Raw genomic sequence first — 25,701 nt, 5'->3', positions numbered from 1 at the left:
AGCAATCTTTTCAAGTAATTTACAACTGCTTGTTGGGTAAACGACTGATATGTGGCTCTGTACACGAGCATTAGACATGCCACGATGAGCAAACATATTTCTATTTAAAATTTACAGCACAGCATCATTTGAAAAGTTTATTTTTGAACTTGATTTATCGTCCGAATATTGGGGGTCTCAATGACTTCCCCAATAACGGCAAATTATTGAGTTTTTTTTTTACGGTTTTCCTGGTTGAGTTCTTCTTTTTACGGTTACCATAAAGCTGGATTTTAGTAGTATTAGCACGTTCGTGCAGAACAAAATTTCGCCCAGGGCGTTTCCATTACAAACGGCCCTCGGAATTGGAAGAGAAAAACAAAATTCTGAGGAAGCTCCAAGCACCAACATCCACTCGAATGAAACATCGCCAATCTTTGCGTTATTACCCAGGGATACTGCTTTTTTACATCTCAAATAGCGAGTGAGGCTCAAGGGAGCTCTTGACAAAGCTCATGTAAAATTCGTTGCGCCATTTGAAACTCTACAAGGGCCCAGCCGTGGCAACCAGATTGCAGAAATGGCGCCATTAGGTCCTCAGTGAACTTCAACTGTGGCCACATGGCCGCGACCTCCCAGGGATCCAGCTGAAGCATCATCAGGATGAGCAGCGGCAAGAGATCCTCCGCATTCACCGCCGCTGCAAAAGTATCTTTCCCACTGCGCATGCGCAGCTCTTGTACAGCATTTGTGATCTTTCGAAGGGAAGAAGTCAAACATTTCAACTTACCTAATGGACTGGTAACCTTTAAAATGTCCCTCATGTTCTGCAGCGCCGGACCAAAGTGGTCCTCAAACGTTTCTCCCTCCACTCTCTCTCCATTCTGAAGAATAGTTTTGTTGCTAATCTCGCCGTAGCTTTTAGAAAGCGTTCTCGTTAAAGACGGGTTTTCAAATGACGTCTCCGCTTCTTGCTCAGAAGGATTGTTGGCTGTGTCCCAATGATCGATGATCTCCCCCAAGGTTAGATGCCTTTCTCCAGCAGGTGCACTGGAACTAAGCAAAGCACCAGATGTGACGTTATTGTTCGTTGGATGTCCTGTGTTAAGTTTATCCTGTGGTCGTTCACCATTTTCCGCGGCAACGGTTTGCGAGCGATGCCGAATCGCATCTATGCAAAGGCTACGGAATAAATCTACATCATGAGGAATTTCTTCTGCTTCTTTGCCAAGTTCGTCGAACTCGTTAAGCATGTCGTAGGAACCGCTGAGACCACCATCTGGGACATCAAAAGAATCCAGCGTGCCATCCAAGTATGCTTGTGAAAATGGACGCCGAGACTCCAAATTGACAGATGTCCGGCACGACTGTTGTTCAAATAACTCAAGCCACCATTCATCCTTCATCTGCAAATTCAACAACTTAATCGGCAGTCTTTTGAGCTTTTGAACATCTCTCTGCAAGTTGTCGACGTGCTCGTGGTGAGCAAGCTCATAAACACAAGCCAAAAAGCTGTGTTCTTTGTCATAGAAGCACTGTTCATAACAAAGTCTTAGTTTATTTTTGAACTGCACGTCGTTGTTGTTGAAGAAATCAGAAAGAAATTCTGTTGCAGTGTTTAACTCCCTGAAGATCTCGCTTTGCAGTATTTCCAACTGGCGTCTGTGATTGTCCTCGACAAAGTCCTCGAGGCCGTAGGCGGCCTCGTAATTTCGGGGACTTGAAAATGAGGGGCACCTCCCTGGAGGCGTGCAGACAGGAGTGTAGTCGGAAGGGGATCCGTATCTGCCAAAGCCAATCAACTCCCTACAGAACATGTTTATTGACCAGCAAAATTGTTTGAAGTGATTCCCAATAGGGTGCTCCTCGTTGCTAACCAAAGTAGCGATTCTTTCACCTAATTTCTGCCATTCAGGTTTCCATACTCCTTGTAAGACTGACGGGATGGAAAAAGGAAAATGACATTAATATGACTAGAAGTGAGAAAGAGGGGAAGTTACTGCTCCAGATCTCCAGTACCCTGCCTAGTGATGGCGCGCGAGGCAAACTCTGGCGGTAGAGCCGTCATATCTCGCTGGAAACAAACTCGCTCAGGTAGCTGCATCTGTATCTGTAGGTAAGGTTCAATCTTCTGCACGAGTCAGTTTGATGGGTCAAGGGGCCCGGTTCTGGGAACCTTCTTCCCCCCCCCTCACTAGAGCGTTTAGGCACTACGAGAGAAACTTGAAACTAGACAAGTTTCAAGAAATCACTTTCTTGTTAAATCTTGTTAAAAGCGGATTAATGATTATCTTCACGAGGAAAAAAGGAAAGGAACTTCATCATTTAGTGTCTAGTCGTTCTAGCCCTGGAGCTTTAATTGGGGACACTGCAAACTGAAGTCAACAATTAACGCAAATCAAGTCATGAGCTTTCGCATGAACATATTTCAGCAATCGGTATTGCTATCTTCCTTGAAACATATTACGACGTTAACTTAAAAGAACTGGGTAGTTTGGGAAACATAAATTGTGAATGCACTGTTCACGATACAACTGAGATTACAGGGATATTCGCGGAGCCCCTTATCAACATCTGCGAAATTTCCTTGCAGTAATCCTGTACCTATTCCAGATCATTGCTTTTTTCATTGGTTCCTGTGACCTGTAGCCTTGAATGGACGACAAAATGACGCTCCATGGCTATATTCAATTGAACCATACTTAATGCATGGAGATGGTTATGAAACTTTTTGTTTCACGTTTTTGTCTGTATTTTTGGCCTTGACGGTGCACAAAACATACCTTTTTTTCGAGAAGATAACCAATCAAATCTTTCGATTAAAATATGCGCAGCTAATTTGCGAACCCGTGCAAAGCGAAAACAAAAGGTTTTTGCGCTGTCACGGTCAATTCACCATCGATTGCGGCAACATTGTTCTCGCCTCTGAAGGTTTTAAGGTTTCATAAACAGTCCGTCGATTAACTATGATTGAACATACAAAAACTTTATCCTGTTAATTTAGAACTATCGTTTTAACTTAGTACACCACCAGACAAATCCTTTTTGTTCTTGCTCGTCTCAAGCCTATATAACCGAGAATTAGTGTTTTTCTAACAAGTGGGAAGTAATATATCGACGAGTGCGAGTGTTTCGAACCCCCTAAAAATGAAACACAAAGCACGAGTTTCTGGTATGGCTTCTCAAACATGGTTGTGCATTTTTTATTTCTCCTTCCTTTGCTAATTCTGATGTAAAAATTGTTGTTAACAGGTATCAAAAACGCTGCTCTTTAGTTTAATTTCTTTTGTTTTCATGTACAATCTCGGACAAAACCTGTTGAGTCAAAGCGACATTTTTGGTACTCCAACAACTTATCCAAACGTTCCGCTTAAAAGCCGCCCTTTCCCCCCCCCCCCCCCCCCCCCATCTCAATGTTGCAATATCTTGGTCGGAAATATACTGTAAAACATACGACAATATTCAGCAACATTGACTGAGGGGGGAGGGGACTGGGATCGGGAGGGGGGTAAGTAGGGGTGTGTAAAAATGAAGGTGAATTTGTGTCACTGTCTCAACAGTTTTGTCTACGATCGCATAACGTAAAGAAATGGCATTAGTTCTGCGGTTTTTCAAACCGGGGCAACAAATTTTGGACAGTTCAGTAAGTGTGACACGAGAAATAATTTTGTAACGAAAACTTCATTAGTGAGGTCACAAAAGGACAGAATTGTGTGTCCTTACACTGCAAGTATGGTTTTCCCGAGAGTAATTGGGGCGAAAACACGGACTTACGCAATGTTTAAGTATGCAAAGGATGTGTGGCAAAACAACATAGCTTTCTATCTGTACCTAAGCAAGTCCACCCATATGGTCTCCCTGGGTAGGGATGTAATGCAAGTCCGCCCATATGGTTTCCCAGGGTAGGTACATCATGTCAGTCCACAAATATGGTCTCCTGAGATAAGTACGTCATGTAAGTCCACCCATATGGACTCCCTAGGTAGGTACGTCATGTAAGTCCACACATATGGTTTCCCTAGGTAGGTACGTCATGTAAGTCTACCCATATGGTCTCCCTAGGTAGGTACGTCATGTTAGTCCACACATATGGTCTCCCTAGGTAGATCCGTCATGTTAGTCCACCCATATGGTCTCCCTTGGTCTTAATAGAAGGGGCAGAGGGAAGGCTTCACAAGTATGCAGCGGCGGGAGAGTCGTAAAAATTATTATTGTTGCTATAAGCTTTGGAAAAGGAGTTATCCAATGCACTCAGTACGAAAAAAAATGAATGGTGAGTTCTTTGCTTCTTTTGTGGAGAACTACTTTGACGACGTGTATGCTGGCCAGAACGGGAACAATTCGGTTACGGATTCAGGGTTGAGACCCAAGTTAAAATTGTGTCTGTGAACAAAATATGTTGGAACGCAGGGGTGCTCAGCTATTACAGATACTAGCCAGTACCCAGAAGCCTGGACATTAATCCTATAGAAAATTTATTTCACTTAGTGAAGTTGAAACTTCACAGAGAAGCGATTAACTTCAGTATCATCAAAGAAACATACGAGGAATTTTTCACCCGTGTAATTAGAACACTGACGACATTTCCAATAGGCACAATCCATATCTACCAGACTTAATGGATAGATTATTTCCGAGAAAAAGGCAACAGAACAAAGTATTAGAAATTATATATCTTCAACACTTTCGATTTATGGTGTAAAACTCACCCTTTGTGAAGTCTGAGAAACGCACTTATATATAAATGGAATGCTGTAACTCAATTATCATATATTTACTCAAAAACAGGATCATCGTAAATGTCATGAACAAGGAAGAAAATTTTACTTAAAATTGATATTCTGTGATGTTTCTGATCAAATTGTAATTTCATATGGATTTCTTGAAGATTTCCTAGTTATTTACACGAATAACAGCGAGTTTCAACAAAGTTACAACGGTTAACACAACATCTTTAAGGAGAGGACTCTTTCAATTGCTTGTTAACACAAGCAATGCCCGTTAACCGTTAAAAACTCTTGTTAACCGTTGCTATATTTCTACAGCTCCTTTCTAATGACATGTTAATCGACTCCATAGACGTTAAATAAAGTCGCTGGAAGACTTAAGACACCGAGGAAGTTCCTTATGTCACTCCCTTGGGATTTACTTTCCATCTACAGGTCACCATGTCACTTTCACCATCATCAATTTGTCCATTTTTAACAAACATTATGGGGCCTTTACCAGTGAAAAATATTGGTCTCTCTCTATCTATAGAAATGTCCTGTGCAAAGTGTGTTTTCGATGCCGGTAAATGAACAACATGCCCCTCAAGCATTAATAAAAGATCGCGCCAAGAAATAACAATTGGTGACTACCGGAAGTTATTCAAAATATACACTAACATCCTCAACTCTCTATGGGATTTTGCTCAAGACACAATTCCAATACTCAAAACATGTCTTAGTAACCTGTCAAAAAATGTATCTTTTTAAAATAATTACTCGTTTTTCGGTTTTAGAAACAGAACGTGTTACAGACAATCTCGGACAAAACCTGTTGAGACAAAGCGTCGACATTTTCCGTACTCCAACAACTTATCCAAACGTTCCGCTTAAAAGCCGCCCCAAACTCAATGTTGCCTTATCTTGGTCGGAAATATACTACGACAATATTCAGCAACATTGACTGAGGGGGGAGGGACTGGAAAGGGGTAGTAAGTAGGGGTGTGTAAAAATGAAGGTGAATTTGTGTCACTGTCTCAACAGTTTTGTCCGAGATTATAGGTTTTCATAGACCAATTCGGCTAACTAAATGTTGTAACGATTTCAAATCTTTCAGGGTTAAGATTCTTTGTGTGCTGAATTTGCATGTGGCAGAATCTAACATTCACATTTAAATGATATGGAAATACTTGGAACAAAACGTTTTATTTACAGATTTGAATTGGGTACAACATTGAACATTGGATTTCAAAAGACACGCACGTGACGAATTTATCCATTTTTGATAGGCTTTTGAGCTCATGAATTCTTAATGAGTTTGAAAAGACTGATTATCAAACGTTGGCTCTTGATCAGGAGAAAAACGAGAAGAGAACTCACAAACTCAACCTGTATACATTTATGACACCAAGTTCGGGAATCGAACGCAGGGCTTATAGTGGCTAAAGGCAAGTGCTCTCTCCACTTCTCCAACCATGCTCCGTGAAGAGAGAACTGAATAGTCCAGAAAAATATAGCTTAACATTGTCCCTTTAATATTACTAGATTGCGAATGGCGAGATGCACATGCAACTGAATTGTTCCTTACCATCTGTAGCACGCGATCCCAAAGCATTGGCATCGTTGGCATCGGTGGAGCCTTTTTCAATTAACTCCTTTGTGGCAGAATCCAACATTTCTCTGACACTTAGTGCACAATTCTGAAAGATATGTACAACAAGACAATAGAAATTCCTTTGTAAACTCCTTGAATTCTTTCAGGAATTTTCAAGCAAATGTCAGTTCAAGACGTAGGTGAAACGATTCTGTCATAACAGTAAATTCATTGGGTCAACTTCCTGCGATATGACCTTCACGCATGTGAACTTAGGCCCGTTTCAAACGTCGAACTTTACAGTACATGTGCCGAATCTAATGCAAATGAGAAAAATCTATTGTTTTCTCTCATTTGCATTGGATTCGGCACATGTAAAGTTTGGCATTTGAAACGGGCCTTATTCTGTTTACGTCTGTTTTTACTCCGATCCCTGCAGTCAAACCCTGAAGGGCGAGAGTAGTACTTCGACGGGAGACCGCTTGGGAATATCTCGTGTTGTATTTCTTTATTTTTCATGTAGGCAGTGTGGCCCAGTGGTTAAGGCGCTTGCCTTGAGATCCGGAGATCCCGGGTTCACGACCCGCTCTGACCACTCGTTGAATTTGATCATGGTAGTCCCTTGTTCAACTTCCCAGCTACATTTGTAAATAGCCAAGTGGTGGTTGTTGTTTCTGTTCTGTCGTTTTGTTGTGTTTCATTGGCCCTAAAAAGCCCCTATGGGAAGCGGTGAATTAAGTATGTATAAGTATAAGTATGTTCTGGTCGCTTGGACGGACTCAATGACTCATGTTCAATTCATGTTTCTCCGGGCTCTAGTTGTTCATAGGGCGAAGATCTTTATCCGGTGGATAAGCCACCATCCATAGTGTAAACTATACTTTTAAGGCCTGGACAAACGCACGTAACATTTCAACGCATTATCTTGCATACTTTTGGCCACCCTGTTGCGATATCTACATCTACATGTTCCAGCACTCGGCAAAGTCCCTTTTTTACTTGTGGCTGTTTCTGCTTAGGTGGCCTCATACACCACAAGCCTTTTTAGAGACATCACCGCCAAGTCGGCCACTTCTGCCACAACATCGGGGACTTTATCCCCAACTCTTCTCGAATAGTGCCTCGGTTTTTTGACGTCCCACAGGGAACTTATGAACATAGAAGACATTTGTGAGACGGGGCCTACGGTTTATAGTCCTTATCCGAGAAGACTTGAAAGTCTAACCATTTGCAGATGAAATTACAAAGGCAGCACTTTCTCCCCAGTTAAGATCCTGAGTGTTGATCGGTGATCCGGCCGGGGTTCGATCCCGCGACCTCCCGCATGATAGCCGATGCTCAACCAACTGAGCCACCGGTGCGCGTTACAATGTTGTGATATGTTGCAACATGTTGGATGATGTTGGGTCAAATTTGAAAAACGGTCACATTTTTCGTGCAACATTCTTGGATGTTGGATGATGTTGTACTCATTTGGCCACTTTGTTGCGCGCCTAGTGCTGGGGCACATAAAAATCGACATGTTGCGTTGAAAATGTTGCGTGCGTTTGGCCGGCCACTTGAACACACGTCGCAATATCATGAAACAATGTTGCAAGATGTTGCGTTGAAATGTTGCGTGCGGTTAGCCACGCCTTTACGATGACGGTTGGCCAGCCTTTTCCTGTCCACCTTCAGGAACCTACAACTCCATTGTGTTCGAGTCACGGCGTATTCACAGACCGGTTTATTTTTAGATTGGATTTTCCCGTGACTCCCACAGGAACCCGATGACCAATAGACCACTTTCGAATTGTCACGGCTGGACTGGATCTAGCATGAAATGGAGGCTAATGCGGGCAAATCTTTTCAAATGCATATTAATTTGCCCGCATTAGCCTCCATTTCATGCTAGATCCAGTCCAAACGTTGGAATACGAAACTGGCCTATTACAAGAAACTTACCTGGCGTCATAGTGTCACCGAACCGGAACTGCCTTTGCTTTTTTGTGGAAAAGGTAGTCTAAAAATAGATCGGTCTGTGAAAATGCCGTGACATAGGGTTAGTATGCGAGTTGTAGGTTCCGGGTCATGGGGTTCCTGACACCTTCTATAAGACGTGCTCAGTGTTCATATTCACGGTACGTGAGGAAATAATGAAACATGCACAGGTTAAGCAATAGAGTACTTTTTCCGTGTTTACAAAGCCTCATCTAAACACGAGGGGGAGTTGGGAGAATTTGAGACATAACCAACCAAAATTTACATGTCACAGCCGTGTTTACAAACTCTCATCTAAACACAGCTATTGGCCAATGAGAGTGTGCGTACGACCTAAAAACCACTCGGGGCTCTATTAACTCTGCTCGGGGTAGATAATGGCCGACAAAGAAGTTACAAAAGCGTATTATTGTTATTCCACGATCACTTCAAAAACTGGTGGTTTCATTCAACATCTAGGCCATAAAACAAGACTTGTTTCCACAGAATTTGCGGAGAGCTAAATGGAGAATGTAAAATGTTATATAACCTTTTGTTCCAGGAGCCTGTTTCGATTTTCTTTCAGAGCAAGAAGTTTTTCCCTTTCCCCAAGGTATTGGCGCAGCAAATTATGTGCACCTACAACTCCTCCGATATCTTCCGCCTGAGGAGAGAGGAGAGAAAAATACCATTGAAAAGATTTCACTATGTGACTTGACGTGACTAGAATTGATCAGCTAGCACGACAGATACCCTAAAGCAATCACACTACACAGGGTGACCTTATATGTAACAGGGCTATACAGACAACACACTGGCTTCAATAAGACCAACGTTTCAAAGTGTGACGCATTTGCATGTACAGGCGGCTACTGGTGAGCTTTGATCTCAGTACAACTAATACTTAGCACTTATACTTGGAAGTGGAAGTTTGACATTACGTGGTGACGTGGCGATTACATTTTGGCCACTGTTTTGGAGACGAGGTTAAAGAAATGGACCAAAATAAAAACAAACACAAAAAACACACAGACTCCTAGTAATTATCGTAGATAGAGCCTGTTGTTTCTTGTGAATATTTATCCTCATCTACCTTCTTGTTGCTTAACCCTAATATCTGTTTACAGTACATTTACCTGAGAAATGGCAATGGTGATTTTTTCCCTGGCAATAAGGAGTGCCTCAAGTTTACTTTGCTCTTCATTTCTCTTTTGCCTGGCAATGCGGAGTTGTTCAACAGAGCTTTGAGATGACTTCTTTGCCACCACTTCTTTTGCAGCTTGAACTTGATCTTGCAGCTCATCAATCTATACAACGGAAGGACAAAGAATCAATCATTACTGGGTTTCATGACTATCAAAGATTATTAACTGATTTCCAGTTTTCTCCTTGTCTCGACGGACACAGGCTAATTCAGCTCATATACCTGCTGTACCTAATATGGTCAAGGACCGCGTCAGCAAACTAGAGCAAGCTGAAAAGATTTTTGCAGCCCTGAGAAAAAATGGCAGACAAAAGTTGTTTTGGACTGGAATTGACCGAGGGAGAAATTGATGCTTTAGTCGACATGCATGGAAGAGTTGTTGCTCCTGGAGTTTTACTCTATTCGGGCTTGCTGGATATAAAATGATTATAACCAAGTCAGCGCTGTTATCTGCCACTTCATATTCAGTGTGCCCTGTTAGAATAATTATTGTTAAATATTATTTCTTCACTTACAAATGTAGTTTTGAGGACAACTGCTTCTGCTTCTACAACAGAGTTGTTCAACATGTAGCTGGTGAAACTTAAGCTGACTAGTGTCACAAATGTTACAAATGTAGTTTTGAGGACAACTGCTTCTGCTTCTACAACAGAGTTGTTCAACATGTAGCTGGTGAAACTTAAGCTGACTAGTGTCACTACAACATGATGTGAAAATACAACATTTTCTTTCGCACTGAGAATTTCAGGAGCTTGCTTTTGTAGGGCTGTTTCCTCCCAGAAGGCTTACACATACATGTAGCTACTTTGTAAATACAGGACTGGTTTAAAAATAACTTCAAATGGCAGAGACCTGATTACGTAGTTTTCTTTCTTCTTTGCTAACATCTTTAAGCAGCAGGTCAAGAAATCCCTTTGAACAAAGTCCTTTGCGCAAGAACTTTTCCAGACTAGGCAAGAATTGGGTGCGTAAGTCATCCATTCGCAACTCACAAGCATCAATAGTTTTGCATTCGTCTACGACTTTTCTGTCCAAGGCCTCAATGCTAAGGACCTGTTTCTCTCTTGCCTTGACGACCTTGTCCAAGTCATCTCGGAGTAGGGTTATCTTTGGAAGTATGTAGCAGTGAAGCATCCGTAACAAGCATTGCTCATAGTCTTCTTCAGATGGCTCAGATAACCCATTCTACAAGATCACAATAACAAAAACCAAAAACATCATACATCATTTCCTGTTTGGCTGTCATTTAAACCTTAAAAACACAGGAAAGTTCAAACCCAGTGCATATGACCATAATAACAACAATAATGAAAATGATAACAATAATCACCACATCGTTAAGTCTTACGTATCCAGCTGAGCACAATAATTATGTGTATGTGCTCTTCTAATAATAGGGATCTTCATTGTAAACAAAAATTAATCACTCCACATAAAGCAAATCAAAACACTTTTTTTTTTTTGTGAGAAAACTGGAATACCCACAGAAAAACCTCTTGGAGAGAGTAGAGAACAAACGAGTCTGGGAATTGAACCAGCGTCACATTAAAGAAAAGGAAAGGAGCTAATTAAAATAATATTATTTATTTATAAGTGTCTATTTAAATCTTCTAGTGCTGGAGCACTACTTAACAACACTGTACACTGAAATGAACACATTTACACAAATCAAAGCAAACGAGAAAAGGGGAAAACTGGAGTACCCAAAGAAAAACCTCTTGGTGCAGAGTGGAGAACCAACAAACTCATTCCAACCTTCAGATGACAATGAGTCTGGGAATTGAACCTCGGCCACATTGGTGATAGGCGAGTGCTCTCCCTCCACCCCACATTGGTGGAAGGTTCACTGGGAACGTTTCTCAAAAATCCCGAAACTTTTCGGAAGTATTTCGGGGTGACATCAAGTGCTTTGAGCCTTCAAAAGGAAAAATGAATGTTTCTGGTCATTAAACTCTGCAATCATTTATTGTTTTTTTTTTTTGCTGGTCTCAAAAACATGTTCAAAGATTAATATTTTTCAGAAGCAGCAGATCACAGTTTCAAGAATTTTAGAGGCTTGGGGCTTTTGAGAAACAGGCTCTGGCTCTGCATGGCCTTCAAGGGGCTTAGTAGTCAGGGATTATTAAGCAATGTAGGGTACATGTATGTTCAAAGTGGTTAGTTTTATGTCAAAGGTAACAGCTAGTTACAAGGCCTTCAAAAAAAGAATGGCTATCAAAAAATTACGGTAAAGTTAACAATCCGATCCCACCAATGCGTCGGCCAACACGTCGGCCAACGCGTCGGTCGACACACCACCAAAACACTACCGACGCATTGGCTGACACACTACCGACGCATTGGTCGACATGCTGGTCGACACACTACTGACACATTGGTCGAAACTCTTTAGAATTTTGTTAGTTCTTTCAGTTGGAAGAAAGAGCAACTTTACAAGGAACGACAAAATAGCCGCCATTTTTAAAATGAAACACTAGTACCTAGGTCTTCTCGATGTTTTGGAAAGGGTCGGTTACCAAAGTGGGGAGTTAATTTGCAAGTCGACCAACATGCTTATTTTTCGTTCATTATAAAGGATTGGGAAGTATGAACTCTTTATTGATCATTGACTTTTTAATATGTGGTGGCAGTTCCAGGTTGCAGAAGGCAGTTGGGCAATCTGTTGCCGTTTGTGAAACGCCGTCACATCGCAAAGAGTCTGTTGCCGATGGCGTTGGACGATGCCTTCTACTCCTAGAGGGCTTTGTCAATTAAAAAAAACCGGCTCCTTTAGGAGCCACCAAGTTTGCAAAAGTCTATGTCCAATTCAATTGCATTACATTGTTCCCTTGTGCGCACATATGTTCTTGATTGATTGCCGCATAATAAAGCTTCCTTGCCGCATAATGATACTTCAAAGTCCCGCGTGTCCAAATTTTTTTCGCACCCTCTTAGCAGCCCTGTAATAATATATATAAATAGCTGATAAAGATGAAGTCTCTGGCAATGCATTTGCCAGAGTGAAAACTGGGTTCTAATAACACTTGTCGTAATGGGAACTGGGTTCTAATATCACGAAATACAAGATGGCGGTCAAAAGAAAATTTCTTATTTTCATATCGTAGTGAAAGTTTTCCGTCGAAGACATTTCTGTTCATTTTGAAAAAGGTACGTTTAGGTTTTCAACAGTTCAATAACGCCCAAATGAGTCACCGAAACGCACCACCGACGCATCTAAAACACGTTATAAGATTAAACAGCAGTTGACCGACAGTCGACCAACGCGTTGGCCAATGTGTTGGCCGATGCGTTGGTGGGATCGGATTCTTAACTTTTACCAAAATTACACTGTCCTTTGTTGATTTGAACTAACTAATAGTAGATTATTGCATAACTGCACACATTACTGGCCGAGCCACCCACCCATTCATTCTAAAAACAGTTGTCATGGCTTTTGCCTTTAATTTGTGATAATTAACTGCCCCCCTTGGAGGGTGGTTGAGATTTTGTAATTAAAAGCAAAGAATTTTGTGTGTGATCGTCTTCAGTCACAAAGTTTTAAGAGTTTCTTGTGCGCATGTACAGTCAACTCTCCGCTACAGGTAACAGACACTCTTGTAAGCGGACAGCTCTACTTACAGACACTTTTTTCAATTCCCCATTTTACCTTCCAGTCAAACTCTATATTTTACACATTACTGCAAGCCTGGACACTCGTACGTAAACGAACATGGACAGTTTTCAAAAAAGAATTGGATTTTTCTTTTGTTTGTACGCTCTCCCTTAACCCGACACCCCACATATAATAATTGACCCTTGGCAATGAAATTTGTCTTTAATTTGCAATACAAACAAAACTCTGACCTTTGAAAAAACAACAGAACAGTGGGTTTGGTTTTGTCAAATTTCCATTTGTCCGCAGGAAAGCAAGCTGTCTGTTTGTTTGACATGAACAAGAGTCCAACATAATTATGTATTTGTACATGCAGTGTGACGTTAGTATGGGTAATCAAATGGCGACGAGTAAAATAATTGCATACTGTAATTTTATGTGTATTTTGTCCACAGTCAAATAATTTCCCGAGCCTTTGGGCAAGGGAAATGATTTGATTTTGGACAAAACACAAGTGAAATTATTCCCTAATTTCACAAGTATAACATTTGATTAGCTACCCAAGCCAAAGTCTACTACATATGGCTTGAACTCAGTCTGTTATACACATTGGTTCGAAACTCTGGAATTCACTTCCGAACATGTTTAGAAACATAACAAATTTTAAGTCTTTTAAGAGATCCATTAGACAAGTTGACCTAGTACAATTTTTATAATTTTGACGCTTCTTTATTGAATTTAGTATTTAGTTAGATATAAGATATATTTATTAGATTTTACTGTTATAATCTTAATTACAATATATTCCACTTTTAGTTTTTAAATTAAATTTTATTTTGTTTGTGGAATACCTGTAAATTAGCTGGCGTCCTTTCACAGACCCCGACCGGTTACGTCTGTGAAAGCACGCCCTTGTTGTAGCTAAGTGTATTTTCACAATAAACTTTTATTGTATTGTATTGTATTCGTATTTGTGAGTATTAATAAAAGATGACAAATTACATTCATAAGATGCCATTTTGGCACTGCAGGAAAAGTTGCCATGGCAACATTGTAAAATATTTTTCACGTGTGAAATTATAAAGTAACGGTGAAATTTCCCCCAAAATTAAGGAGTAATTTTTCACCCACATTATTATGGGAATAATTCGGACAGCTCTACTAACAGCCGCTTTTTCCAATTCCTGATGGTGTCCAATTACGAGAGAGTTGACTGTACATGTACCGGTATTTGTCTTTCTTATCATTATAACAGAATGATATTCAATGATGCTTTTGATGCTGACGAGCCGACATTGATGCTGACAAGCAGCTTGTATGCCACATAATGTGACATTATAGGTCAAAGGATCAAATCGCTGAAAACTGTGACTAAACTATTACATTTGTAAATAAATGGGTTTCTGCATTGTACTTCATCCAATCACATGCTACACCACATGTGAAAAACCACTAAAACCCACAGTTAAGAAAAACCCCAGTATCAATTAGAAAACATACAACGTAAATCTTCAAGTTATCCATCAGAAACAGAGGAACAGTCACTCATCCATAACCAACACGAGAAAAATATGCTTATTATAAACACGGACTTGAAATTTGCCAAAACAAAACTGAAGGAAAAGATACACATCAACAGCAACTGACAGACATTAGGGTGACAAGAACTATGATCTCACCAAACTCCTAAATAGATCTGATCTATCCCACCAATACTGGTGGTCAACAGCCGTCTCCATCACACCATCAGAACCAGGTGAACTACATGGTACATGTACATTAATTGTATCATTCTGTTGTCGTGGTTAAAACTTTTTCTTGGAATTTTCTAAACTAGTTTGTTTTTCACTTTCTTTGTTTCAGATTATGATCACAATGGGGATCATTCATGTGGCGGCCATATTGGCCATAGATAATTTACATGTAAATGTAGATCTCGTACCCCGAGCCTTGAGTTGAAATGTTTGGGAAGGAGTTTTGGTGGGGAAAAACAAAAGTTTTAAGTCCCTCATCGCGACTCAAAATGGCCGCTGTTTGATTAAGGCCCATGTCTACAGTAAAAGATGTAAAGGAAAGAAGAAAACAAACTGAAATGAAAAAGGAAAGGAAAAATTTTAAGTGCAACCAATCCATTTCATATTCACACATGTACCTCCTCATGGCCAATACCAGCTGGAGAGATGATCTTTGTTGCCAAAAGGAAGAGTTCATCTATGTCTGCATCATAATCATAACACTCTCCTTCCATGAAAAACGTTCTCTGATTTTTATCCGAATCTGAAAATGAAAATGAAGAATAATAATGGTTCTTCATTCAATGTTAGCTGATGCAGTTACTGTACACTTCAGTATGTACAGAAGTTGCTTGTGGAAAAAGTTTACTGTCTCCAAGAATGGTGAAACTCTGGCCAGGGACATGTCTAAACCAGGGGACATGGAAAAAAAAGGAGTACCGCAAACTTCATATGCAGCACAACCATTTTTGGCACAAGGAGATTGTGTTTGATATTCCCTTTTCACCTTAATTTACCCGATTGCTATCCCCAAAGAGTTTAGGGACTTTGCAAAGTCAAATCTATTAAAAGCTAGTTCAGTTATTTTGGTGATAATGGTTTCCAGGAATCATTCAACCAAAGCCTCTGTGTTTCTATTACCCCTACCCTTGGCAAATATTGGTTGAAATAGATTAATTTTAGAATAATTTAAGATAAGCAAATTAAATGCATGTACCGGTAAGTTCAGGTTTAACACTGTGACAATGTTTTAATGTCTCTATACATGTGACATCATTTTCATTGAATTGACTATGTAGTCACTCTAACATTTTTTAGCCATTTGAAAATGATTGTCATTCTTAGGAGATTTTACCTACCATCTGAATGGCTTCCCATAGACCAACTGACTATTCGTCTGCCACAGTCCACAGAGACAGATTCCAATACTAGAACCTTGAACCAAATAGCCGGCTCTAGTGAATGGGACACAACTTCAAAGGACTTGCGCATTAAGCCGTTACCAATGCAAGGGCAGAAACCATCTTCTAAATGAACATCCCTAACCCAACGTCTTTGATGCCCATCCTTTAGATAGATATGCATTCTGTGGATGAGTTTATTGAGCCTATGGAGAATAACAATAAAGCTTATGCAATCAGCTCATACGATACATGGGCTAGGATGAGGGTTTTAAATAGGTAGCATTCATGTTTGTACATGTACATATTTTTCAAAGGCAACAAGTTGGCTTACAGTTCAGGAGGCGTCCTGGAGTTTTATATTGAAGGGGCGGGGTTGGTTGGCAGTGCCAAGATAAACACTCAGGGGATCTCAGGTTTGAAGAGAATGTCCCACATCTGCAGTACAATGTAGCTACTTCAAATGATTATATGACTCTCCATTTGTATTAAAGACAAGGATAAAAATAATAGCCCCACTCTAACTGGGACTATAATAATTGATGAATATGCACTGTCACACTGCTTTCAATGACTAGGGGGTGTACATGAATTCCCAAAGTTGTGGTTTGCATGGGAAGCCATAATGAATTTTTTCCAAATGTTAAGTGATGTACATTGTTGTGTACTTCTCACCTATTATTAGACGATTCATCTTTTGCCTTTTTTGTTCATATCAAACTTACATAATTATGTACGTTGACCATACACTGACCAGTTGAGTGAAATAAAGTTCAGACGATGGTTCACAACAGTTCATAACTGTGCTGACCACTGATTTCAAATATTGAGATGCATTATCATTAGGTGTTATGGTTGTTTTGTCATGTGTGATGACAATGTTAGAGGGTCCTTGAAAATTAATAAACAGACGTGTAGGTGGTAGGGTCTTTCAGCATGACCAGCCAAACGGAAGTCCACTCCAGCTAAATTGCAAAGTGTCTTCAGCTAAATTTCTCATCCATCTACAGGAAGAATAGACCTATTACAGTTGCGTTACCTGCGCAGTAAAAGTTGCATACAAACAATAAGCGCGAACGGCCTTAAGGCAAGAAATGCCCATTTACGTCTTTTTGGTCCGGACCAGGGACCACATACTGTAGAGAAATCAAAAACATACATCTTCTAAAAAAGTAAAAGGATGACCACTGCCTTCCAAAATCCTTTTCCTCTGGGTAGATAGGTAGGTAGGTTCAAAAAGTCCCAAAACGATTCAGAGCAGAAATGCACTTCTGCATTCGTCTGCACTGCATTATCGCATAAATTAAAACCGGTCACCCCAAAACGCAACTGCAGACTGTGCAGACCGTGCAGACCAGGGGTAAAATATGGTGTTACCCTCACTATTATTGAGAGCTAACCGTAAACAGGCAAACCTGAATGTTATTTTGGCCTAATTAGGCTAATCGAATGTTATTTAGGCCTAATTCAGGCTAACCGAATTTTCATTTTACAGACGGTCTGCACAGTCTGCAGTCTGCGTTTTTCAGTGTCCCAATTAAAACCCAATGACATCCAGGTGATCTGGTGACGTAATTCGGAGGACTAGTGAGAAAAATTTTAACGCCGTATCCCACAACCGCACGCGGCCTTATTTTTTAATTCAACATGGCAGAGGCGAGGTTAGATCTCGTCGGATCTACTTGAATGTTCATTCAGTAACGGGAAATGTGGTAGACACGGAATAATCTGTTGAGTTTTGGCGATGGAAGGTACTGCAGGGAGTTTGGAAACAACACCTAAGGCCGCGCGCGGTTGTGGGATACGGCGTTAAAAATTTTCTTCCGAGTCCTCCAAATTACGTCACCAGATCACCTGGATACAAGTAGCGTGGCGTGATTTAATTCTTCTCTTCCGGTCAAAACAAGTTTGACCTGAGGAAAAAGGAATTTCAACAACCGAAGATCATGATAACAGATTCTCACCAAATACGTTTGAGTGCCATGGAGTCCAATATTGGCCTTTTTATATTCCTTAATAAGATAAATCCGCATTGGAATATTAAAGAGTACGTAGCACAAGTACTAAAATGTGACAAGTTACTGTACTTGGCTAGGGATCGTGGTAATTGAGAAAGATCGAACAGTTAATGCTTGAAGGTACAACCACTCAGTAATCCCTCGACAAAACACGGAGCTTACCTTACCCAGCAAAGTTCTTTCAGAAGGCGCTAACGGTCACGGACACTCCCTCTAGTGAGTTGTTGACAGCGCGAACTCAGCTGTGTTTCGCAACGTTTGGCCTCACTCATTTTCGGCATTATGATGCATTTCAGCGCCTTTGATTGTCTGTGAGCATTCCCTTCATAAAAAGAATACTAATTCTTAAGAAAGGAAAAGCTAATTTAAAGAATTTGTTGACAACTTCAAATTCTCAGCCTCAACTCGTCTTGTCACAGCGGAAGTCTTTCGTTGTTGCAATGACTCATGGGAAAAATCACTACGAGCTTGCTGCTGCGCATGTTCCATATACTTTCCCGCCAAAAAACGGTATGTTGTTAGAACTTTGTTTATATCACGAAAATCAGAATATTTTCTCGTTTTCTGAATATATTTTTAGCTGATAACCATGACAGGGACTACTGCGGTCGACTTGATACATTTACAACGATTACAGACCTAATTTGTTGGGTTAAGTCGCCAAAAACGGCCATTTGTCACGTCAACCAAATCCAATATGGCGGATGGCTAACATTGTGTCAATTGCATATCCTGTACTGTGTCAGCCGGCGTTGAAAGATGGAAAGTAACCAAGAGAAAATGCTCCGGTTTGTCACCACTGACAAACTTAAGGAAAAATATCTTTTGCGGGCATCGGAAGCTTGCAAGGAATACGAACTCGAAATTGAATGGATTTCCGCTAACGACTTGAAAAATCAAGATATGAAAGACCAAAGATCCGTGTTTGTGCTGGAACGTTTTGAAGGAGAGGCCTTTGAATTCTTGAAAGAAAATGGTTGCCAAATCGTTGGACCACAGTGTGTCTTATCGTGTTTGCAAACGCAGACCTCTTTGCCTATAAATTTGGAGCATCCGGTGTATTCCGTTGCTATGAGAGGGATGGCTATAACTTGTACAAGTGTTCCGAGACAGGAAAGAGACCGATTGTCTGAGTTGATCCAGTTTATGGGAGGAACTGTTTTGAAGGATCTCACGAGCTCAGTGACTCATCTCGTGGCTGGTGAAGTTGGTTCAAAGAAATATCGAGTTGCGTGTAGTCTTGATCAGCCGATGCCCATTCTTTTACCAGAATGGGTCTACACTTGTTGGGATATGTGTCACGATAGGCATATATGTGCAACAGATGATGAGTTCATGGAGTTTAAATGCCCAATATTTAAAGGTATAACTCTTTGTGTGACAGGCATTGATGCAGAGAAGAGAAAGGAAATAAAACATCTTGTCACCTTCCATGGTGGAACATATTCAGGTGAATTAAATATGAACACTTGTACACATCTTTTGGTAGAAACTCCCCGCGGGGAGAAGTATGAATATGCAAGGAAGTGGAATCTCCATTGTGTTTCTACACAGTGGTTTTTTGACTCAGTTGAAGATGGTTTCTGCCTTGATGAGTCGCCTTATTATATATTACCAGATGAAGACAACTGCTCTACAGCGGGAAGGAGACTTTCAGGCAAGCTTGTCAAAGGCATCACTGCTTCTTCCAAAAGTAGTGCAGCAAAGAAGAGTTCTAACAAAGCTGCAGAAGCTGCTTTGAAGAGTGCACAGAGACATGGTAATGAAGATCTTATGCTAACCTCTGGCAACAAAAAGTCACTTTCAAATCAGTCAAAGAGATTTAACAATGTTTCCAGGCTAGCAGAAACTCACCTAGGTGATGCTGAAAGCTCAGACTTTGATGTGCAAATGCAACCTGGAAATCTGTTCCTTGATGGGTGCAAGATTTACCTGAGTGGATTCAGTGGTGAGAAACTTGAAAAATTACGAAAGATAATAAATTGTGGCGGAGGTACAAGGTTTAACCAGATAAATGAGATTGTTTCTCATGTCATAATTGGAAACAAAGTTGATGCTGAACTTGAATCTTTATGCAGCTGTGACTTTCAAGGTTTTGTTGTTGATGTTCAGTGGATTTTAAATTCTGCAAGAGAAGGGCAAAAGTTGCCTGAAGAAGGTAATGTTGGTTTTACTGATTTTTTTTTTTTTTTTTTTTTTTTTGCATTGAGGGGTGCCATGCAAGAGAAACTGTGGGCAAATAAAAAGAGAATACAGTGCAAATCAGAAGTAAAAAAACTGTCTAAAAATGTTTACTTTTAACATGCATGCTTGTGTTTGCGCATGTGATGCATTCGCAGGGATGCTGCTAATCGCCAGCTGCCGGTGAAATTCGCCGCTTGAGAAAGGGGTGATACATGTAGCTGTCTGAATTTTGGTCGTCAAATCAAGCAACTGAGAAGATCACAAATTATTCTCTACAAAGTTCAAAAGTCATTTGATCTTTGTGTTAGCAAAAAAAATTGAATATCTGTTAGTATACGGAATGATCACTAAAATTTATTGATACTGGAAATGAAATAAAAGGGTTATTTTCATTGTAGTGGGGGATTCTTCTCTTTCCCCATTTCCCCATCTTGAAGAATTGCGGGTGTTGTGAGAAACTGGGAACAATCTTGTTACCAGGTCCCTTTGATGCTCAGAGCACAAACTTACTGCCTCATTAGAACCTTCAGCTACATCCCTGCTTTCATCGTTCAGTTTTTTTAGTGATCTGGAAACAGATACTGGCTGTAAATGGAGGTGATAAAATGAGAGTTAATTCCTCCACCCCCCAACAAAAAGAAAATCCTCTGTTTTAATTTGAAAACTGGTAACTCGTTTATTTTCTTTCATTTCTTGAGCAAATTCAAGTAATTAATTTTAAAAACATATCCATAAATTTTTACTTTAGCCCTGTGCTTTTGGAAAGATAGAAACTCTCTGAAAAACAGTGTTTTATTTTCCTGACATCAGCTACAGTTATCACATACTCACATGTACATGTAAAAAACTCTAAAATGACATAGTAATTTTTAACTAATTTTCACAAAAATACTTGCAACTCCAACCTACAGCACTTGATGAAGTTAAGAAAATTGTGATGTGCAGAGTTTGTAGTTCCCCTCCATGTGACATTTCAAGCAAGGGCTTTCATAAGACAGAGTTTTATTAATGTAAGAAAAGGCACTAGTGTAGTTTCAGCTGATCTCACACTGTAATTTCTGGTGGCCTCACAGTACAGTTGATAATTTTGCAAATTAAAAGATCCAATGTAACCTCCAACTCTTTATCTATTGACAAGATTTGCTTTAACCCATTGACTCCTGGGGGTTGGACCCCATTGATGAGTAAAATCGTCTGGCGTTAGACAGAGTAAAATACTAAGTATGGCCAGTTTAGGCTGGTTTAGGGGTGAATGGGTTAAGGCTTCAAAATGGTTTATCCATTTTAGCTATGAAAATCGTTTTTACTTGAGCTCTGCAGCACACACCGAGCACAAAAATATGGTAACTCATCAATGCAAGAAATTTTGGTTTCGGCTATGACATCATCGACCATCCGTACGTCCACCCCTCCATGTATGCCAATGTGACCAGTATCATGCTAGTTTACAACAGACATGTTTGATATTCGACATCCATGTTATGATCAATTGACAGCTGTCAAAACAAGGTATCCACTGACCAGTATCACATGACCATATCCCAGGCTCAAGTTTAGTGCTCAATGGATGTTAGCTTTTTTTTTTATGTTGACTCCTGGCAAGGTACAGGTTTTCGATTGAATTTCAGGTTCAACCCAGTTTAACTCACCTAAACTCCACCTAAACATAAACAAGGCTTCATTTTTTGCACGCTTTCTATGGCTTGACATGGCTACATTGTACATGGCCATACTACATCAACTAATTAAAAGCTCTGATATACATGTAACAGTCAACGCTTTTTCTTGTTCAGGTGGAAAACAGTTTGAAAAATATTTTCTTTCTGCATTTTTCACTCTTACGAACTCGCTAAGCTACAAAGAGTTCAGAATACTGCAGCTAGGCTGATTGTAGGAGCTCGTCGATCTGACCATATGACCCCTATTTTGAGGGATCTCCACTGGTTGCCTATACCTGTGTGGCCCAGTGGTTAGGGCGCTTGCCTTGAGATCCGGAGTTCCCGGGTTCAAGACCCGCTCTGACCACTCAAAGAATTTGTTCCTGGTAGTCCCTGGTTCAACTTCCCAGCTGCACTTGTAAATAGCCAACTGGTTTGCCTCCGACCAGTTGGGATTCTTAACAGTTGTTGTTGTTGTGTTCTGTTGTTTTGTTGATTGTTTCATTGGCCCTGAAAAGCCCCTATGGGGAGCGGTCAATTAAGTATGTATTGTATTGTATTGTACCTGCCAGACTGGAATTTAAGATCCTGCTTCTTACGTTTAAGTGTCTCCACAATCAAGGTCCATCTTACCTCCGTGAGCTACTCAAGTCTCGGAATCCTTCACGGACACTTCGCTCCTCCAAGCAATCCTTACTTCAGAACTCGTACCGCCCTAATACCCTCTACTATGGTGAGAGGGCGTTTGCCTTCACTGCTCCTAAACTGTGGAACTCTATACCTGAGCATATTAAGTCAGCCTCGTCTCTGTCAACTTTTAAAACGGCACTTAAAACTTACCTTTTTCGTCGCCACCTCCTTGATGACCAATGATACCTTTGTAGCTTAAGTGTTTTAATTTTTAATTAGAGTGGTTATTACTAATTTGCTACTGTTATTATTGTTATTATTTATTGTAAGCGCATTGAGATTTTTTAAATGCGCACCAAGAACGTTTCTATTATTATATTATTATTATTATAATCGCAACGAGTTCTCATAGAATTAGGGTGAAATATCACTAGCTAGTGTTTTCAGAAGTTTTTAAAGCCCCTACAGGTAATTTGTTGGAGCGGAACTTGTTTGAAGTTTGTCCTTTCTTGGTTGCATTGCTGTATATTTTGCAGATTGTTGTTCCAAGCCAAGCTGGTGTGTTTCAATGAAATACCTCAAAATGTGAATGATCTTGTTTTCAGAGATAAAATGGAATAAAGTACAACATTAAAACTCTTTTTTGACCTTGAAATGACAAAGTTTCCCGATGGTTTCTAATTTGTGCATGATTCCTATTTGCTGGCTATTGACAAATGACTCTGAAATGGCTTTTTTCGTTTTCCATTCAGTCACTGAGGATGTGCTTGTTTTGTTTTAAACTCATGCGATTCAAGAAAAATTCATTACCAAACTGTTGAATTCCAAAGTAAATTTCGCTTGAAAAACTGATATTGCACTCATCGCTACGTGATTCATGTTATAACAGGTTTTGGTGTCAAATTTACTGTGGAATTCACTAGTTAGGCAATGAATTTTTCGATAGAAGAAAGTGAAGAAAATGATTTAATTAAGCAGGAACCGGAAACAGGAAAACGTGGACAATTCAAAAACCATTTATCTTCACTAACCCTACAGGCAGGAGGAAGACAGTATAAAGTAAGAATAAATTAATAACCAGGGAGCTCCGCCTTTAGGCTTGGCTAAATCTACCGTATATATTATGTACATGTAGGACTGAAATTCTTAATATTCTGTTGAACCACCTAGTTTACTTCTGATCATTTTTAATACCCAGTTAATAACTTTATGAAATTAATTTCTGATCATGTCCATAGTCGGTAACTGTATTTCATGCATGATTAACATACAGTAAATGCAGTATTACATTTTTTTGCTTTATCTTTCACAGAGTACCTCTACTCTGATCTAATCAATCCTCAAGGTGTTTCTCCATCTTGCAAGGAAAATAAAGATCCCGCAGTGAAGCCTTTAAAGACACCAGCAAATACGCTGCCTCCCCCACTGAACTTGTCTACTGGAAAGATAGATACCAAGATCACAATGCAAGAGGAAGATTTCTTTGAAGATGTTGACGATGATGATGTATTCCAACAGTACATGCCACTTTATAATAATGTAGAGAACAGCACCACATCAGCACGGATCACTCAAGTAACAGAAAATGGAGATCAGGTCAAAGGTATGTGCAAACATTTGTGACAGGTCTCACAGTAAAATCTGATTGTTATATTGAAATTGAGGCTAATATTACAGCTGTATGAGGATTTTCATGTCAAATTACTCACGCGAAGGAAAGATTGATTGAAAGAGATAACAGGTCTCTGTGAGCTGAGTAGCAAATAATATCTCTGAAATTTTGCAAGTGCCTAGAATTGAAGTTAAGAACATTGCTCTTTTGAGCAAAATTGAAAGCAGCAAAAACAATAATTAACATGGGCCCCTTATTCCCTGAGCCCTTCAATTACAAGACCAAGAGAGCAAGCATGTTTCATTCTTTTATGGCAATTTGTATAACTCAGGGCTGTCAATAGATTTGAAAGTAGAAGACGATGAAAGTAAACTTGGCACACTTGATTGAGGACGGAAAAACATTCTTTCTCTGACGCCATGTTGTTTTGTCAGATTATAGGCAAGACTGGGAACTATTCAGTTAAATGTTCCATGCATTCCACACCGTTCGCATGAACAATCAAGCGCAAGCAGTTTTGTTTTGATTTCTCTTGTTTTAATCATTGTAAAATATGCTGTGATTTCCACTCAAAACTGGGAGTAGAATGTTTGAAAATTTCTTAGAATGCGATGATAATTTAACAAGTGTAAGCTTTTTCGTCACATGTGACAGGTTGTAAAATGAGACAAGAGAACCGACTTAAAATGGCTTACTACTGTAGTCGGCGGTTTTGGCCAGCTACCAGCCCGTATTAACAGCCCTGGTATAACCGTTTGTCATCTATTGTTGTTTTGTTGAACTTAGATCTTGACAGGCCCACTGCTGATCCAGATGCAACTCTTGATGAAGATGAAGAACCTGAACAAAATGAGGATGGCCTACTGTCAGGTAGATGCTTTACGGTGGCTGGCTTTGCTGATGTGCATTTAGAGCGCCTGAAGCAAATGATAGAGAGCAATGGAGGGAAGTATGCTGTTGACACGCAAATTGCCGACTATGCCATCTTTCCCATGGATATGGTGCCCGACAGCAGTACAAAAGCAAAGGAGTTTGTAAGCAGTACCTTTGTTGCTAATAATGTTAAGAACCTACATTGTACCATCCCTCTATATCAAGTCATATTAATTTTTTTACTAACTTATTGACCACTCCCCATAGAGGCTTTCAGGGCCAATGAAACAAAATCAATGAAACAACAGAACAGAACAACAACTTTTGAGAATCCCAACCGAGCAAACTAGTTGGCTAATTTTATACAAGTGCAGCCGAGAAGATGAACAAGGGACTACATTGATCAAATTCAATGAGTGCTCAAAACAGGTCTTGAATCGAGGATCTCCGGGTCTCAAGGAAATAGCCTTCCTTTGAAGTTTGAGAAAACTTTTCATTTAAATTTAGTATGTACGCTGAAAGTCAAAATGCTGCTGACCTTAAATTGCTACTATGATAAAACCATCAATTCTTTTTTTCCTTCAGATTTTGAAAGCGTGATTGCTTAAAACTTGACTACATGTAGCAAAAGTTTGAGCTTTGATTTTTATCCAAAGGCTGTTTACTTTGAGTGTAAGTTTTGGATTTCACGGTCTGCCAATACACTCGTTCCAAACTGACCAATTTGACCTCAGAAGGTTGGATCTTGGGAAAAGTAAAGTCATTTACTCACTAGATT

At 40.0% G+C, this 25,701-nt stretch overlaps 2 protein-coding genes across 3 annotated transcripts in view; one reads left to right on the top strand and one right to left on the bottom strand.

Moving 5' to 3' along the window:
* Positions 1–221: 221 nt before the first annotated feature.
* Positions 222–18,394, bottom strand: LOC138043807 (uncharacterized). Of its 2 annotated transcripts, none has more exons than XM_068890263.1 (8): positions 18,134–18,394; positions 15,907–16,154; positions 15,187–15,311; positions 10,295–10,627; positions 9,375–9,545; positions 8,789–8,902; positions 6,274–6,385; positions 222–1,915 (listed from the first exon to the last, which is right to left on the bottom strand). In XM_068890263.1, exons 2-8 carry the CDS (start codon positions 16,130–16,132, stop codon positions 471–473), a joined length of 2,526 nt encoding a protein of 841 aa, XP_068746364.1. In that variant the 5' UTR covers positions 16,133–16,154; positions 18,134–18,394; the 3' UTR covers positions 222–470. The 2 variants fall into 2 exon arrangements, with proteins under 2 accessions (XP_068746364.1, XP_068746363.1); XM_068890262.1 differs by having other exon boundaries at positions 320–1,915; positions 18,129–18,267.
* Positions 18,395–18,442: 48 nt separating this feature from the next.
* LOC138043806 (DNA topoisomerase 2-binding protein 1-A-like) overlaps positions 18,443–25,701 on the top strand; it is a 27,154-nt gene continuing 19,895 nt past the window's right edge. Inside the window, exons 1-3 of the mRNA XM_068890261.1 lie at positions 18,443–20,124; positions 23,751–24,041; positions 24,837–25,084. Of these exons, the coding sequence (XP_068746362.1) occupies positions 18,726–20,124; positions 23,751–24,041; positions 24,837–25,084 (1,938 nt within the window). The 5' untranslated portion in view covers positions 18,443–18,725. The remainder of the gene's footprint in view (positions 20,125–23,750; positions 24,042–24,836; positions 25,085–25,701) is intronic.

This window comes from Montipora capricornis, chromosome 3 (assembly GCF_036669925.1).
Source record: "Montipora capricornis isolate CH-2021 chromosome 3, ASM3666992v2, whole genome shotgun sequence".
Lineage (NCBI taxonomy): Eukaryota > Metazoa > Cnidaria > Anthozoa > Scleractinia > Acroporidae > Montipora > Montipora capricornis.
This window is presented reverse-complemented; position numbering and strand designations above follow the sequence as displayed.